The sequence below is a fragment of the Ahaetulla prasina genome, chromosome 1 (genome assembly GCF_028640845.1).
Source record: "Ahaetulla prasina isolate Xishuangbanna chromosome 1, ASM2864084v1, whole genome shotgun sequence".
NCBI lineage: Eukaryota > Metazoa > Chordata > Lepidosauria > Squamata > Colubridae > Ahaetulla > Ahaetulla prasina.
Window position 1 is genome coordinate 5,897,520 of NC_080539.1, and position 16,841 is coordinate 5,914,360.

The following is a 16,841-nucleotide window of genomic DNA, read 5'->3' on the forward strand; positions in this document are numbered from 1 at the left end:
GTAGATTCCTCAAAGGAGAGCTTTATCGGAAAGATCGTATTGGCACATATCTGTGAAAACCGACTCTGAAGGTTCCCGCGGTTTTCACCTAATTAAAATCCCAAACAATCAGTCACATGGCCCAATCAAGGCAGCGTCCGCTGGTCAGGCGACATCCCTCCTCCTTCCTCCGTCCTTGGTTCCCAAGAGAAAGTATTTTGTTTTGCACAGCCCCCGGGGTGAAATGCTCCCGATTTGGACCGGATTACGCAATCCGGTAGCGATAGGGGCGGATAGTTCGGAGAACCCGTAGCAAAAATCCCTGCTCCCCCCCCACCGCCCATGCCTCTTCTCTTTCCCTGAAGCTCTCGGTGGTGATATAGCTGCAAATGGCCTTAAATGACTTCCCCGGCACTTCAAAGGGCCGCACTACAGCTGATCAGGCTAGTAGTAGGCGGCTAGTAGACCGGTGCCTCTATTTTTAAAGAAGGTAGACTGGTGCCGCCCCAAAAAAGGCAATTAGTAAACCGGTGCCCCTATTTTTAAAGAAGGTACACCGGTGCGCTCCCCAAAAAAGGCAATTAGTAGACTGGTGCCCCTATTTTTAAAGAAGGTAGACCAGTGCCTCCCCAAAAAAGGCAATTAGTAGATCGGTGCCTCTATTTTTAAAGAAGGTAGACCGGTGCCTCCCCAAAAAAGGCAATTAGTAGACCGGTGCCTCTATTTTTAAAGCAAGTAGACCAGTGCGCTCCCGAAAAAAGTCAATTAGTAGACCGGTGCCTGTATTTTTAAAGAAGGTAGACCGGTACGCTCCCAAGTTTTGTATACTTTATTATTTTTATTATTTATTATTATTGGCCATGCCCATTCAGTCACCTGACCACCAAACAATGCCCACCAGGCCACCTGACCACCAAGCCACGCCCACCAATTAAGCCACGCCCACAGAACTGGTAAAGAAAATTTTTAGATTTCACCCCTGCACAGCCTCAACTATCTCTAATCCCCACTCCGTATCCCTCAGCCCCAGTGTGGTAGTAGTGAAGTTGTAAGATGGCTGCTTCAAGGTCAATTTAATCTCTGTTATTATAGATGCATTATAATTAGCACTATTCTCTATTCGGGCACCGTTTTCATTAGCCTCTGTAGAATTTACTCCTTTGTATGGGTAGCCCTCCACTTGCCACCGTCGTTAAATGAATCACCGCCGTTGTGAAGTCCGAATCACGGCTGTTAAGCGAGTCGGGCTTCCCCATTGACTTTGCTTCTTGGAAGGACACAAAACAGGATCACATGATCCCCGGGATAATACAACAGCCATCATAAATGTGAGTCGGTTGTCCAGCGTCTGAATTTTGATCACGTGACCATGGGGATGTTGAAATGGTCGTAAGTGTGAAAAACAGTTATAGGTCGCTTTTGGTTAGGATTAGAATTAGGGTTAGAACTCTAGAACTCACTGTCTCCTGGTGATTGGCCCAAAGTCATCCACCTGGCTTTCATATCTAAGGCGATACTAGAACTCACCATCTCCTCGTGATTGGCCCAAAGGCACTCACACAACTTTTATACCTAAAGTGGGACTAGAACCCACTATCTGTTGTGCCTCGCCCACCCTCCTCTCCTCAGCCAGGCCCCTCCCTCCTCCTGCCAGGCCTGCTATCAGATTCAGAGTCTGATAATGAAGAGGAACGGCCTGGCATGCCTCCAGCCCCCAACCCTGGCACTATGCCCGGACAGAATATCAGGAATGAACAAACAAACCTCACTCCTACAGCGTGTGAGCACGAAGCCAGCCACGTGCTAGAATTGCCGGCAGCAGATCCAGAGGAAGGGAATTCACAGTGGACGGATCCCCGCTTCCGGAGATTTGAGAGGTGACGTCAGCAGAAGGAAGGGAGGGGCAGACCTGGATAAGTGCTGAGTCATGGAGCCACACACCATGGCCTATATAAAGGATCTGCTTTTTGGCATTCCTTGAGTCAAGCTAAGTCTCATCTGGTTTGCTGAAGTCACACCTTGGATTCCTGCTTGCCTGAGAAATCTGAAAGGAATTTGGCAAAGCTGCAGAGGCTTCGTGGCCACGCTTGATACAGACTTCCCAGACCCGGTCGTCGGAGGGGGAGAGGACACGACACTATCTCCCGCTAATTGACCCAAAGTCACCCAGCTGCTGACTAGAACTCACTCTCTCCTGGTTTCTTCTAGCCTCGTGCCTTACTCACTGGGATTCTGGGAGAGGAAGTCCACCCATCTTAAAGCATGCAGACTGAGGAATTATGGGAATTGAAGTTCGTCCATTTTAAAGCATGCAGACTGGGGGATTCTGGGGGTGGAAGTCCACTCATCTTAAAGCATGCAGACTGGAGGATTGTGGGAGTTGATGTTCGTCCATCTTAAAAGTTGGCAAGGTTAAAAACACTGCTATAGAGAATTCTTAATCTGTAATTCTACTATTTTTCCAGGCAAGAAACCTATTTAACCAGTTCTCCATACAAATTTCTCTGTTCCCCACACACCACATTCTGCATCTAAGGAATGCAAAATGTTTCAAATAGTCCCTTTGGGATGCCCGCTGCAGAGCATTGCATGCCAAAATACCTAGGCACAGAGACTGTTTTCCCCCAGACCATCATACTGCTAAACACCTAATTCCCACAGGGCCGTCTTATGTCTAAGGATATTTATCCGTGCAGTATCATTGTATTACTATTATCCTTCTTGTCTTTCCTACTACCTCCTCCTATCAGTATCTTATGATTATCTTACTTTGTTGTTTGCATGTACAGTGAGAACCTCTGCAGTGGAGATCAGTTCCTTGTGTGTCCAATCACACTTGGCCAATAAATAATATTCTATTCTATTCTATTCTATTCTATTCTATTCTATTCTATTCTATTCTATTCCATTCCATTCCACTCCACTCCACTCCACTCCACTCCACTCCATTCCATTCCGTTCCATTCTTTCCTGTTCTGTTCTGTTCTGTTCTGTTCCGTTCCGTTCCGTTCCGTTCCATTCCATTCCATTCCATTCTTTCTTGTTTCTGTTCTGTTCCGTTCCGTTCCATTCCATTCCATTCCATTCTTTCTTGTTTCTGTTCTGTTCTGTTCCGTTCCGTTCTGTTCTTTCTGGTTCTGTTCTGTTCTGTTCTGTTCCGTTCCGTTCCATTCCATTCCATTCCATTCCGTTCCATTCTTTCCTGTTCTGTTCTGTTCCGTTCCGTTCCGTTCCGTTCCATTCCATTCTTTCTTGTTCCTGTTCTGTTCTCTTCTGTTCTGTTCCGTTCCGTTCCATTCCATTCCATTCCATTTTGTTCCATTCCATTCTTTCTTGTTCCTATTCTATTCTATGAACCGACGGCAGCCCAGCACTGAGTCTAGTCTAATCTAATCTCGTCTCGTCTCGTCCAGTCCATTCCATTCCATTCCATTCTATTCTATTCCATATTTTTTCTCTTTTCTTTTCTTCTCTTCTCTTCGCTTCTCCTCTCCTCTCCTCTCCTCTCCTCTCCTCTTCTCTTCTCTTCTTTTCTCTCTTCTCTTCCCTTCCCTTCTCTCCTCTCCCCTCCCCTCCCCTCCCCTTCATTCCATTCCGTTGTAATTCTAATTCTAATTCTAATTCTAATTCTAATTCTAATTCTAATTCTAATCAGTTTAATTCCATTCTCTTTCCTCCTTTCCTCCAAAACCCAGGATGGCCGCTCTGCAGATTCTGCACTCCCTTCCAAGGACGCCTTCCTTCCTCCCCACACCTGCCGAACGGGATGTCACTTTTAATCATCCTTAATTATGCTGAGTTTTGCTCTTCCCCAGTTGTGGCTCATTGGGGAAAAACAATAGCTGCATTGGGAGGCTGTAATTAAGATACGTTTTGATACGGCCCCTACTTTCAACATTATTTCCACCTGGCCTGGCGGGAGAGGCAGTGTGCATAGGAGAGATTCACACGCACAAGAGCACAAAAACACACATACATACACACACTCACACTCAAACACACCCACACACAAACACATCAAACTGGCAACCACAAAGAGACGTTTGCAGTGATTATCACTCACGAGCAGAAAGAAAGATCTACAGGCAGTCTTTGACTTTTAGTGACCATTACTGTTGTGACCCAGACCCAAGTAGGTAGTAATAAACTTAGTCCGTGGAAAAACAAACTTTATTCGAACAGCTGGAAATTACTTCATTCCCAGCGTCGTTCAACTCAAAGTAAAACAAATGCCTCCCAACACAAATTCCTCAGTTATCTCACAAACCTTAGTCCAATTAGGCAAACTGCCAAAGGCCCTTCCTGGCAAACATCCAGAAGCCACAAAAACAAAGACATAGACAAAGCAGATGACGCAGCAGAAGACGCAACTACAACATTGTTTTCCGGCAAAACTCAAATGCCAGTGCTGGTCTGTTTTAAGCCTTATGGGAGGGGCCAATCATCTCTTGGCTTTACTCCTGAGTCGTCCTCTCTGCTTGAGCTGCTCTTGCCTTCTGGCAGCTCTTCTCATGCGTGCATTAGGAATAGGCTCCTCTTGTTCCTCTGCCTCACTACTGTCAGGCTCTGGAGTCTGCACCTCACTCCCCGATGGCCCTGGCCTCACCTCAGCCTCATCGCTGTCTGACTCCATTGCCAGCTCCGTAGGCTGCTGACGGACCACATCAGTTACAATGGCACTGAAAAAAGGGACTCATGACCGTTTTTCACACTTTGCAACCATTGCAGCATCCCCGTGTCATGTGATCAAAATTTAGATACTTAGCAAATGACTCGTATTTATGACGGTTGCAGTGTCCCAGGGTCACGTGATCCCCTTTTGCGACCTTCTGACGAGCAAAGTCAATGGGGAAGCTGGATTCCCTTAACGACTGTGTTACCAACCTAACAACTCCAGTGATTCACTTAGCAACCATGGCAAGAAAAGTCGTAAAATGGGGCAAAATTCACTTGACAACCGTCTTGCTTAGCAACACGTGACATCTCGCCTGGATTACTGCAATGCTCTCTACATGGGGCTTCCCTTGAGGAGCACCTGGAGGCTACAGTTAGTCCAGAATGCAGCTGCGCGGGTGATAGAGGGAGCCCCTCGTGGCTCCCATGTGACACCACTCCTGCGCAGACTGCACTGGCTACCTGTGGCTTTCCGGGTGCGCTTCAAGATTTTGGTAACCATCTTCAAAGCGCTCCATGGCTTAGGGCCGGGCTACTTACGGGACCGTCTGCTGCCACCGACTGCCTCCCACCGACCCGTGCGCTCTCACAGGGAGGGACTCCTTGGGGTGCCGTCCGCCAGGGGAAGGGCCTTCTCTGTGGGGGCCCCCATCCTCTGGAATGAACTTCCCCTGGGACTCCGTCAACTCCCCGACCTTCGAACCTTTCGCCGCGAGCTTAAGACACATCTATTTATTTGCGCAGGACTGGGCTAGGATTTTAATTAAATGTAGTTTTAATGGGGTTTTATTATTTTAATTATAAATTTTAATTCGGCCTTATTTAATAAGTTTTTTAATTAGTATTTTATTTCTGTATTTATATTTATCTATTTGTGTTTTTAATAGGCCGTAAACCGCCCTGAGTCCCTTGGGAGATAGGGCGGTATAAAAATGTGATTAAATAAAATAAATAAATAATAAATAAACACATCTTTTGGGCTCCATTGTGGCCATAAGTCAAGGACTACTTATACGTTGTCTCTTTGCTTCTTGAAAAAGAACCCCTCCCTCTCTCTGAGTCTAAACTACGTTCCACAACACCCAGCGAGTAACAATGATTCAGACCAGTGGTGAAATGTAAAATTTGTTACTACCGGTTCTGTGGGCGTGGCTTGGTGGTGGGGGTAGAAAAGGCCGAACAGGTTGTAGAAAAAATGCTTTTAAAAGGCTCCTCTGATGATCCCAGCTGAGTTGCCTGATCATCAGAGGCTTTTGTTTTCTTTTAAAAGCATTTTTTTTGCCTTTAAAAGAAAAAAAAAGGCTCTGATCAGGCAACTCAGTTGGGATCGTCAGAGGAGCCTTTTAAGAGCATTTTTTTTCTACAACCTCTTCAGCTAAATAGGTTGGAAAAAAATGCTTTTAAAAGGCTCTGGCGATCAGGCAACTCAGCTGAGATCGCTAGAACCTTTTAAACACATTTTTTACGACCTCTTCGGTCAAAGAGGTTGTAGAAAAAATGCTTTTAAAAGGCTCTGACGATCCCAGCTGAGCCGCGCGATCATCAGAGGCTTTTTTTTTAACTTTTAAAAGCATTTTTTCAGCCAAAGATGATTGCGCAGCTCAGCTGGGCATGGTGGGGGGCAGGGATGTTTGCTACCAGTTCTCCAAACCACCTGCCACCATTGCTACCGGATTGGGCAATCCGGTCCAAACCAGGAGCATTTCACTCCTGATTCAGACAAGATTTACCAGTGAAGGTGTAATACAGGGGTGTCAAACTCAGGCTGGATCCAGCCCGCAAAGTACTTAAATCCGGCCCATGGGGCCAGCCTGGAAATAGCAAAGGACCAGCCCGCGGTGCCTCTAGCAGCCAAAACAAGGCATGGGGCGGGGCTGCGTGTGCCCCCCTACCCCCAGGCCCCGTTTTCATCCTGGACAGCCTCCTGCAGCACTGCCAGCCAAAATGGGGATGTTCTGTCTCCTTCCCCACTTCGGAGCAACGAGCTGGCCTTCAGCCAGTGGATTCATGGCTCTTATCAGTCCTGGCAGAGAAATCGCAGCTGCCTGTCAAAGTTCAAACAAATGACTCACAGAGTAAGACTTTCAGCTCTCTTTGAAACGGTTCAGCTAATTTTTACTTCCCGTGGAGTGAGAGCGGTCCCAAAGCTCCTTATATATCCTGTGGGGTGGGGCTCCTGCCCCACCCTTCCCTTTGTTGACGCCGCCTCTCTAATCTTCTGAAGCGCGGGTCGATCCAAGCTTGATTATTATTACTGAAGGCGTAGCCTGGGGAAGGGAGGAATCAGAGGATGACGGCCTCATTACGTCCTCCGACTGGTCTGGTTCTGGCTCCTGGAGCCGAGCCACAGGAATCGGTGCTCCCGAGGTAAGCCTTACCAGCCCTTCCCCCTCACTCTCGGAGTCACTTTCGGGCATGGGGCCAGGTTTGGGGGCTGGAGTCACAACAGGGGCATGAGGGTCCACGCATGGCCCCTGCATCCCGTTTTCGGCCTGGATGGCCTCCTGCAGCATTCTGCCGGCCAAAATGGGGTATTGGGGAGCCGTGTGTGTCCCCTCTCAAGCCCCATTTTGGCTGGCAGGGTGCTGCCAGAAGTGTCCATCCAATCTCCTCCTGTTGTGCCTCGTCCGCCCTCCTCTCCGCAGCTGGGCCCCTCCCATCTCCTGCTATCTCAGCCAGAGACTGATAGTGAAGAAGAATGGCCTAGCATGCCTCCAGCCCCCAGCCCTGGCACCATGCCCGGACAGACTGAGCAAACAAACCTCCCTCCTATAGCAGGTGAGCATGATGAGCATGAAGCCAGCCACGAGCTAGAATTGCCGGCAGCTGAGCAGGAGGATGAAAAGACACAGTGGACAGATCCCCGCTTCCGGAGAATGGAGAGGCGACGTCAGCAAAAGGAAGGGAGGGGCAAGCCCGGATAAGTGCTGAGTCATGGAGCCACACCCCATGGCCTATATAAAGGATCTGCTTTTTGGCATTCCTTGAGTCAAGCAAAGTCTCATCTGGTTTGCTGAAGTCACACCTTGGATTCCTGCCTGCCCTGAGAACTCTGACAGGACTTTGGCAAAGCTGCAGAGGCTTCGTGGCCACGCTTGATACAGACTTCCCAGACCCGGCCGTCAGAGGAGGAGTGGGAGACGACACCTCCACCCCACACTCCAGCTGGCCCGTGGAGGAGAACTACAGTGCTGACCCGGCCCTAGAAGAAATCCAGTTTGACATCCCTGGTGTAAAAGATAATCCACCCAGCCGTGGTGGTGCAGTGGTTAGAATGCAGTAGAGGTCCATTTTAGTGACTATTCAATGTTACCGCAGCACTGAACAATGCGACTTACTTACTTTCTTTCCTTCTCTTTCTTTCTTTCTTTCTTTCTTTCTTTCTTTCTTTCTTTCTTTCTTTCTTTCTTTCTTTCTTTCTTTGTCAAACACAACAGTATATATAAGTATAAGCATGAAATAACCATACGAATGGGATACAGTCAAAGGGAACATTAGGACAGGAACGGTAGGCACGCTGGTGCTCTTATGCATGCCCCTTAAAAGACCTCTTAGGAATGGGGTGAGGTCAATAGTAGATAGTCTTTGGTTGAAGCTTTGGGGATTTTGGGAAGAGACCACAGAGTCAGGTAGTGCATTCCAGGCATTAACAACTCTGTTACTGAAGTCATATTTTCTGCAATCAAGATTGGAGCGGTTCACATTAAGCTTAAATCTATTGTGTGCTCGTGTACTGTTGCGATTGAAGCTGAAGTAGTCTTCGATAGGAAGGACATTGTAGCAGATGAATCATTAAACTTCAGGTCATGCCGAAGGTGGCAGAGTTCTAAATTTTCTAAACCCAGGATTTCAAGTCTGGTGGCATAAGGTATTTTGTTGCGATCATAGGAGTGGAGAACTCTTCTTGTAAAATATTTCTGGACATGTTCAATTGTATTGATGTCAGAGATGTGGTGAGGGTTCCAGACAGGTGAGCTGTATTCAAGAATTGGTCTAGTAAATGTTTTATATGCTCTGGTTAGTAGTGTAATGTTTCTGGAGAAGAAGCTACGCAAGATTAAGTTTACAACTCTTAAAGGCTTTTTTGCGATGTAGTTGCAGTGGGCTTTGGCACTTAGATCGTTTGATATGAAAATTCCAAGGTCTTTGACGGGGTGGGGGTCATCTATAAGGTAATGTCCATCAAGCTTGTATTTAGTGTTCAGATTCTTTTTTCCAATGTGTAAGAAAGAGCATTTACTGGTTGAGATTTGGAGTTGCCAAATTTTTGACCATTCCGATACAAAGTCAAGGTTATGACTTATGACCGTTTTTCATAGTTATGACCTTTGCGGCATCCCCATGATCGTGTAATCAAGAGCCAAATGCTTGGCAACTGACTCATATTTATGACGACGGCTGCAGCTACCCCGGGGTCACGTGATCTCCTTTTGCGACCTTCTGGCAAGCAAAGTCCATGGGGAAGCCGGATTCGCTTAACAAGCAAATTACTGGCTTATCAACGGCTGGGTTTCGCTTACCAACTGTGGCAAGAAAGGTCGTAAAACGGGGCAAAAGTCACTTTAGAAAGGAAGAGCCGACATTTTGGGCCTCAATCGTGGCCGTAAGTCGAGGACTACCTGCATTGCAGGCTGAATCTGTCCACAGTCAGGGGTTCGATCCTGACTGGCTCGAGGCCGACTCAGCCTTCCATCCTTCCAAGGTCAGTAAAATAAGGACCGAGATTGTTGGGGCAGCAATAGGTTGACTGTAAACCGCTTAGAGAGGTGTCGTGTCCCACTCCTCCGCTGACAGCTGGGTCAGGGAAATCCGAATCAGGCTTGCCTCTGCAGCTCTGCCCAAAGTCCTAGCAAAGTCCTCAGAGCAGGCAGGAGACCAGAAAGTGACTTCAGCAAGATAAGTTCGACTTTGCCTGACTCAGAGACTGCCAGAAAGCAGATCCTTTATATAGGCCATGGGGTGTGGCTCCATGACTCAGCACTCATTAAGGCCTGCCCCTCCCTTCCTTCTGTTGCCTCCGCCTCTCCAATCTTCTGATGCGAGGGTCACTCCAATCAGCTGTTGTTAGAGTAAACCTCCTCAGGCTCACCTGCTGTGGAGGAGGGGAGGGTCTAGCTGCTCCGTTTGCCTGGGCATGGAGTCAGGGCTGGGGCAGGGAGATGCTCCTTCTTCTGCAGTTTGTGTGGGCATGGAGCCAGGACTTGGGCCGGGAGGCATACATTCCTCAGTGTTCGGGAGCAGGTAAGAAGGCCCCGGCTGCTCTGAGGGCGGGCAAGACACAACAAGAGGGCTGTAAAGCATTGTGAAGCGGTATATAAGTCTAAATGCTATTGGAAGGGAAGGGAAGGAAGGAAGGCATTGTGGCACAGTTGCTATAAGGCAGTGTTGCAAGCTAACTCTGCTCATAGTCAGGAGTTCGATTCTGACCGGCTCAAGGTTCATTCAGCCTTCCATGCTTCCAAGTTTGGTAAAATGAGGATCCAGATTGTTGGGGGCAATATGCTGACTCTGTAAACCAGTTAGAGAGGGTTGTAAAAGCTCTGTGAAGTAGTATATAAGTTTAAGTGCTATTGCTTGTGAAGGGAGGAAGGAAGGAGGGAGGGAGGGAAGGAAGGAAGGAAGGAAGGAAGGAAGGAAGGAAGGAAGGAAGGAAGGAAGGAAGGAAGGAAGGAAGGAAAGAAACTGAGGAGGAAGTGAAACAAGGAGAAGGAAGGACGGAAGCCATGGTGGCACAGTGATTAGAATGCAAATTGCAGGCTGACTCTACCCACAGTCAGGAGTTCGATCCTGACCGGCTCAAGGCCGATTCAGCTTTCTAACCTTCTGAGGTGGGTCAAATGAGGACCCAGATTGTTGGGGGCAAGAGGTTGACTCTGTAAACCGCTTAGAGTGGGCTGTAAAAGCCTATGAAGCGGTACATAAATGCTATTGGGAGGGAAGGAAGGAAGGAAGGAAGCCATGATGGCACAGTGATTAGAATGCAATATTGCAAGCTGACTCTGCCCACAGTCAGGAGTTTGATCCTGACCGGCTCAAGGCTGACTCAGCCTTCTGTCCTTCCGAGGTGGGTAAAATGAGGACCTAGATTGTTGGGGGCAAGAGGCTGACTCTGTAAACTAATTAGAGAGGGGCTGTAAAAGCACTGTGAAGCGGTATATCAGTCTAAGAGTGCTATCATTTCAGAATAACCGAAGTGCATGTTGTCTCCCCTCCTCCTGGGCTGCGAACTCAGAAAGGTTGGGGAACTCTGCTGTAGAGGCCTGGGTCCTTGCCTTGACCACCTGGGTTATAACAGGGACCTTGGAGGTCTTCTAGTCCAGCCCTTTGCTCATCCTTCTCTTGACTTTGCAACTTGAATGATTGCCCATCCCTGCTCTTCTTCGCAATCCAGGGTAAGCCGTGGCTACTGCTGAGTTAGGAAGAGTTTGTGCTGAATTGATGCTGTTGCTGAGCCTTTCCACTGGCAAATTATGGCCTTGTTCATCCATCTCTCTTCTCCTCTTCGGTGCCTTTCAGAATCTCGGTTTGCGACGAAGACAAATTCCGCCACAATGAGTTCATTGGCGAAACGAGGATTCCTCTCAAGAAACTGAAGCCCAACCAGACTAAGAAATTCAACATTTGCCTGGAGAAGCAGCTGCCGGTGAGTGACAGTAAAATGCCAGGCGGCGATTTGAGAAAGGGAAGGAAGGATGAAAGGAAGGAGAGAAGAGTAAAAAAGGGAGGGAGGAAAGGAAGGAAGGAGAGAAAAGAAAAAGGGGGAGGGAGGGAGGATGAAAAGAAGGAGAGAAAGGGAAGGAAGGAAGGAAGGATAGCAGAATAACAGAGTTGGAAGGAAGGAAGGAGAGAAGGGAAAAGAATGAGGGAGGGAAGGAAGGAGGCAGAAAGCAAGAGGTGGGATAGTAGAAAGAAAGGAAGGAAGGTGAGAAGGAAGAGAAGGAAAAAGAAGGGAGCAAGGGAAGAAAGGAAGGAGGAAGAGAGAGAGCAAGGAAGGAAGGAGAAGGAAAAGTGGGAGGGAGGAAGGAAGGAGGAGAAAGCAAGAGGTGAGGTAGTAGAAAAGGAAGGAAGGTGAGAAGGAAGAGAAGGAAAAAGAAGGGAGCAAGGGAAGAAAGGAAGGAGGAAGAGAGAGAGAAAGCAAGGAACGAAAGAAGGGAAAAGTGGGAGGGAGGGAAGGAAGGAGGGAGAAAGCAAGAGGTGAGGTAGTAGAAAAAGGAAGGAAGGTGAGAAGGAAGAGAAGGGAGCAAGGGAAAGAAGGAAGGAGGAAGAGAGAGAAAGCAAGGAAAGAGGAAGGAAGGAAAGAAGGGAAAAGTGGGAGGGAGGGAAGGAAGGAGGGAGAAAGCAAGAGGTGGGGAAGAAGAAAGAAAGGAAGGAAGGAGAAAAGGGAAAAGAAGGGAGGGAGGGAAGGAAGGAAGGAGGAAGAGAGAGAAAGGAAGGAAGGAAGGAAGGAAAGAAGGAAGGAGAGAAGGAAAAAGAAGGGAGGGAGGGAAGGAAGGAAGGAGAAAGAGAAAGGAAGGAAGGAAGAAAGAAAGAGAGAGAGAGAAAGAAAGAAAGAAAGAAAGAGGAAAAAAAAGGTGAGATGAAACAAAATAAAATGAAATCTTGGGAAACCGCTCAAAGAGTTTTTGATGAGCAATTCCAGGACAAAGAGAAATGTGTGGGAGGCAGAGATGGGACTTAAGAAGATAAGAAGATTGCATTTTCTCTCAGCTCAGGCTGATGGCTGGAAGGATGAGTGTCTTCTTGCCTTGATCCAGGCGCCTCTTCTGCCCCCCCATTCCCCCCCCAAAAAAATTCAAATTAAGCAGGACACTTCTACAAAACCCCCATTTCATCCGCAAAGTCCCTGGGCAGAGACACCTGTTCTGTTTCCTTCCCCCAATACTTCCAACAAAGTCCTGGCCACGTCTACCCACGGGCCTGCCAAGTCTCTGGAGATAACTAGGAAATTATAGATAAGGCCAGAATTACTCACGAATATATTCTTCCCTCCATTGATACAGTTTGCCCGCGCAAATTCATTGCTTTGTCCAAGACAAAAAACCAGGAAGTCCCGCCTCCTATTTATAGTCTCTGCAGATGTCACTGCATGACCATCATTCCTTGGCTTTATCCCAACGCTTCTTCTGCTGCGCGCGCCGGTCACGTCTGCGCAGTCTTGCATCACTCCAAAACTGTTCTTGGGGCGTTGCCAAATCAGAAGAAGGCTCGAGAGAATCAGGCCTTGCCGGCCCCTCCTCCTCCCTTTGAGTGGGTGCCAGGGAAGGAGAGGGCCCAAGAGAAGCAGGGCTTGCCAGGTCTTCTCCCTCACTTTCTGAATCATCCGAGTCCAGGAGTCCGGGTCCAGGAACCTGGGTCACAACACACCTCTGCTTTTAAGTCTATCCTCAACAGGCTGAAATTCAGTCGAAGTGATTTCTGATTTACTTTCGCACTAAAGTCCAGAACCCTGCTTCCCAGCCGAGCTACTAATTACTCTCACTGGGGTTTTTTTCCCCCCTGACAGCTGTGCCTTCTCCCTTTTCCTGAGAATAAAGTAAAAATGAAAGAAGAAAATGACTTTTTTCCCCCTCTTTTGAATAAAATCTCTTAAGTGGGAAAAGACGTTACCAAGAATCCTGATTGTTGTCTTACAGGTAGTTCTCGACTTACAACAGTTTGTTTAATGACCATTTGAAGGTACAATAGCACTCAAAGAACTGACTTAAGACTGGTTTTTCACACTTATCGGCTGTTTGCAGGATCCCTGTGGTCACATAATCAAAATCAGAAGCTTGGCAGCTGACTCACATTTATGACGGTCGCAGTGGCCCTTGGCAGCTTCTGTTCGGACCTAGGCTCCTCTTGTGACCCAGGCCCCAGTAGGTAGTAGGAAACTCAGCCCGTGAAAAAAAAAAAAAATTATTCAAACAGCTGAAAATTACTTCATTCCCAGCGTAATTCAACTCAAATTAAAACAAATTCCTCCCAACACAAATTCCTCAATCCTATTGCAAACCTTGGTCTAATTAGGCAAACTGCCGGAGGCCTTTTTTGGCAAACGTTCAGAAGACACCGATACAAAAATAAATGCAAGAAGACGAAGCTATCAACATTGTTTTTCAGCAAAGAACCCAAATGCCGTTGCTGGTCTTTTAAGCCTTATGGGAGGGGCCAATCATCTCTTGGCTCTACTCCTGAGTTGTCCTCTTTGCTTGAGCTGCTCTTGCCTTGGCAGCTCTTCTCATGCGTGTATTAGGAACAGGCTCCTCCTGTTCCTCTGCCTCACTACTATCAGTTTCTGGAGGCTCTGGAGTCCGCACCTCACTTCCCGATGGCCCTGGTCCCACCTCCGCCTCTGACGCAGAGCCCTCATCTGGGCCTTCCCCAGCCTCATCACTGTCCGACTCCGTTGCCAGCTCCACAGGCAGCTGGCGGACCACAACAGCTCCCTTAAAAAGCAGGAAGCAGAGTCTTGGTCCTGGCAAAACCTCTTTGATTTACACGACTGTGAATTCCTTTCATTCACAGTCAGCAAGACCTGTCCAGACAGTTTTCCAAAGGAATATTTATCAACACAGACTTTATCTCGCCTGGAAAGCTGCCAGGTAACTAGTTCCCAAACGCAGTACAAGGCAAAACTTGGCACAGAGTCTCTCAGAGTCATGGAACGAACGAATCGTTTCCTGCAAAAGCCCACTCTCTGTTCACTGCTCTTTTGTTTCCTGTGGGAGGGGCCAATCCAGGGGTGGGTTCTACTTACCTTTACTACCGGTTTGCAATGGGATCGTGCAAGTGCACGAGCGAAGAGAGTGTGTGTCCTGAGCTTCTGCGTGTGCGCAGATCACCTATGACGACATCCGGATCGGTGGGCGGAGCCTCCTGCCGGTTTTACTTTCGATACTATAGAACCGGTCTGAACCAGGGGCAACCCACCACTGGGCCAATCACATTCCAAGGTGTGGCTTTACTCCTGAGTCGACCCTGCTTTCTTAGTTGTTCTTGTCTTCTGGCAGCTCTGCGTATGTGCACACTGGGAACAGGCTCCAGCTGTTCTTCTCCCTCACTGCTATCTAGCTCCCTCTCTGCCTCCGATGCAGAGCCTTCATCTGAGCTTTCCCCAGCCCCCAGGACTGGCCCATGTTCCTCCCCAACCTCCTCACTGTCGGACACTGCTGTCAGCTCTGCTGTTGTGACTTGTCCTCCCTCCTCTCCTCAGCCGGGCCCCTCCCATCTCCAACCGGGCCTGTTATCAGACTCCGAGTCTGATAATGAAGATGAATGGCCTGTCATGACTCCAGCCCCCAGCCCTGGCCCCATGCCCGGAGACGATTCCAGGAGTGAAAGGAGTAGCCCGATAAATCTCACTCATACAGCGTGTGTTCCTTTGGCTCAGCCGTCAGAGCAGGAAGCCAGCCAGGTATTGGAATTGCTCGGGCCTACTCCTTCTGACCCCTCCCTTTCCCAGACAGCAGATCCAGCTGAAGATAATTCAAAGTTGTTGACGGGGGGGCAGAGGTCGGCCCCGAGGCACCTCACTTGTGGGGTGCCGCAGGGGTCGATTCTCTCGCCCCTTCTGTTCAACATCTATATGAAGCCGCTGGGTGAGATCATCAGTGGCTTCGGTGTGAGGTACCAGCTGTATGCTGATGACACCCAGCTGTACTTTTCCACACCGGGCCACCCCAATGAAGCCATCGAAGTGCTGTCCCGGTGTTTGGAAGCCGTACGGGTCTGGATGGGGAGAAACAGGCTCAAGCTCAATCCTTCCAAGACAGAGTGGCTGTGGATGCCGGCATCCCGGTACAGTCAGCTGAGTCCTCGGCTGACTGTTGGGGGCGAGTCACTGGCCCCGATGGAGAGGGTGCGCAATCTGGGCGTTCTCCTGGATGAACGGCTGTCTTTTGAAGACCACCTGGCGGCCGTCTCCAGGAGAGCTTTCCACCAGGTTCGCCTGGTGCGCCAGTTCGCCTTTCTGACCGGGATGCCTTGTGCACAGTCACTCACGTCCTCGTGACGTCTCATCTGGATTACTGCAATGCTCTCTACATGGGGCTCCCCTTGAGGGGCATCCGGAGACTTCAGTTAGTCCAGAATGCGGCTGCGCGGGTGGTAGAGGAGCCTCGCGGCTCCGTGTGACACCTATCCTGCGCAGACTGCACTGGCTACCTGTGGCTTTCCGGGTGCGCTTCAAGGTTTTGGTGAACGTCTTCAAAGCGCTCCATGGCATAGGGCCGGGCTATTCTGGGACCGCCTACTGCTACGAATACCTCTCACTGACCCGTGCGCTCTCACAGAGGGACTCCTCAGGGTGCCGTCAGCGAGACAGTGTCGTCTGGCGGCGCCCAGAGGAAAGGCCTTCTCTGTGGGGCTCCGCCCTCTGGGCGAACTCCCCAGGACTTTGTCAACTGCCGGACCTCCGAACCTTCCGACGCGAGCTTAAAACACACTTATTTATCTGCGCAGGACTGGATTAGGATTAGTTTTAAATTTGTGGGTTTTTTAATGGGTTTTTATCATTTATTCTAAATTTTTAATCTCGGCCAATTGAATAAGTTTTTTAATTGTATTTTAATAGTATTTATATTGCAATATTATTGTTTATTTTATCTGGCTGTGAACCGCCCTGAGTCCTTCAGGAGAAGGGCGGTATACAAATTTAAATAATAAATAAATAAATAAATAAATAAATAAAGTGGGAGGATCCTCGCTTCCGGAGATCTGAGAGGCGATGCCAGCAGAAGGAAGGGAGGGGCAGGCCTGGATAAATGCTGAGTCATGGAGCCACAGCCTATATAAAGGACCTGCTTTTGGCATTCCAACCTTGAGTCAAGCAAAGTCTTATCGAGTTTGCTGATACCGGACCCTATCGCTGAAGTCACAACTTGGACTCCTGCCTGCCCTGATAAACCTCGAAGAAACTTGGCAAGCTGCAGAGGCTTCGTTGCCAAGTTTGTTACGGACTTCCTTGACTCGTTCATCGGAGTGGGGGGTGGAACACAACATCCGCTGGCTGCCGGTGGGCCACAACAGCGTCTTTCATTCTGACTGAATGGAAGATTCTATATTATTTCGCAGTCCTCCGGTCATTAGTATTCTTTCTGAGAGCCGTTGAGGCCACTTGGAGGTTTATCTCTGCCTACAAGGTCACAAAAAGAGTGAAAATGGGTGTGGAGCTTTTTCGGAACTACTTTATTGTAAAACTACGTGAA

At 48.6% G+C, this 16,841-nt stretch overlaps 1 protein-coding gene across 1 annotated transcript in view; it reads left to right on the forward strand.

Moving 5' to 3' along the window:
* Window positions 1–16,841, forward strand: part of LOC131188537 (rabphilin-3A-like) — a 289,054-nt gene that overhangs the window by 247,973 nt on the left and 24,240 nt on the right. The window contains exon 14 of the mRNA XM_058163849.1: window positions 11,170–11,296. Within this exon, the coding sequence (XP_058019832.1) occupies window positions 11,170–11,296 (127 nt within the window). The remainder of the gene's footprint in view (window positions 1–11,169; window positions 11,297–16,841) is intronic.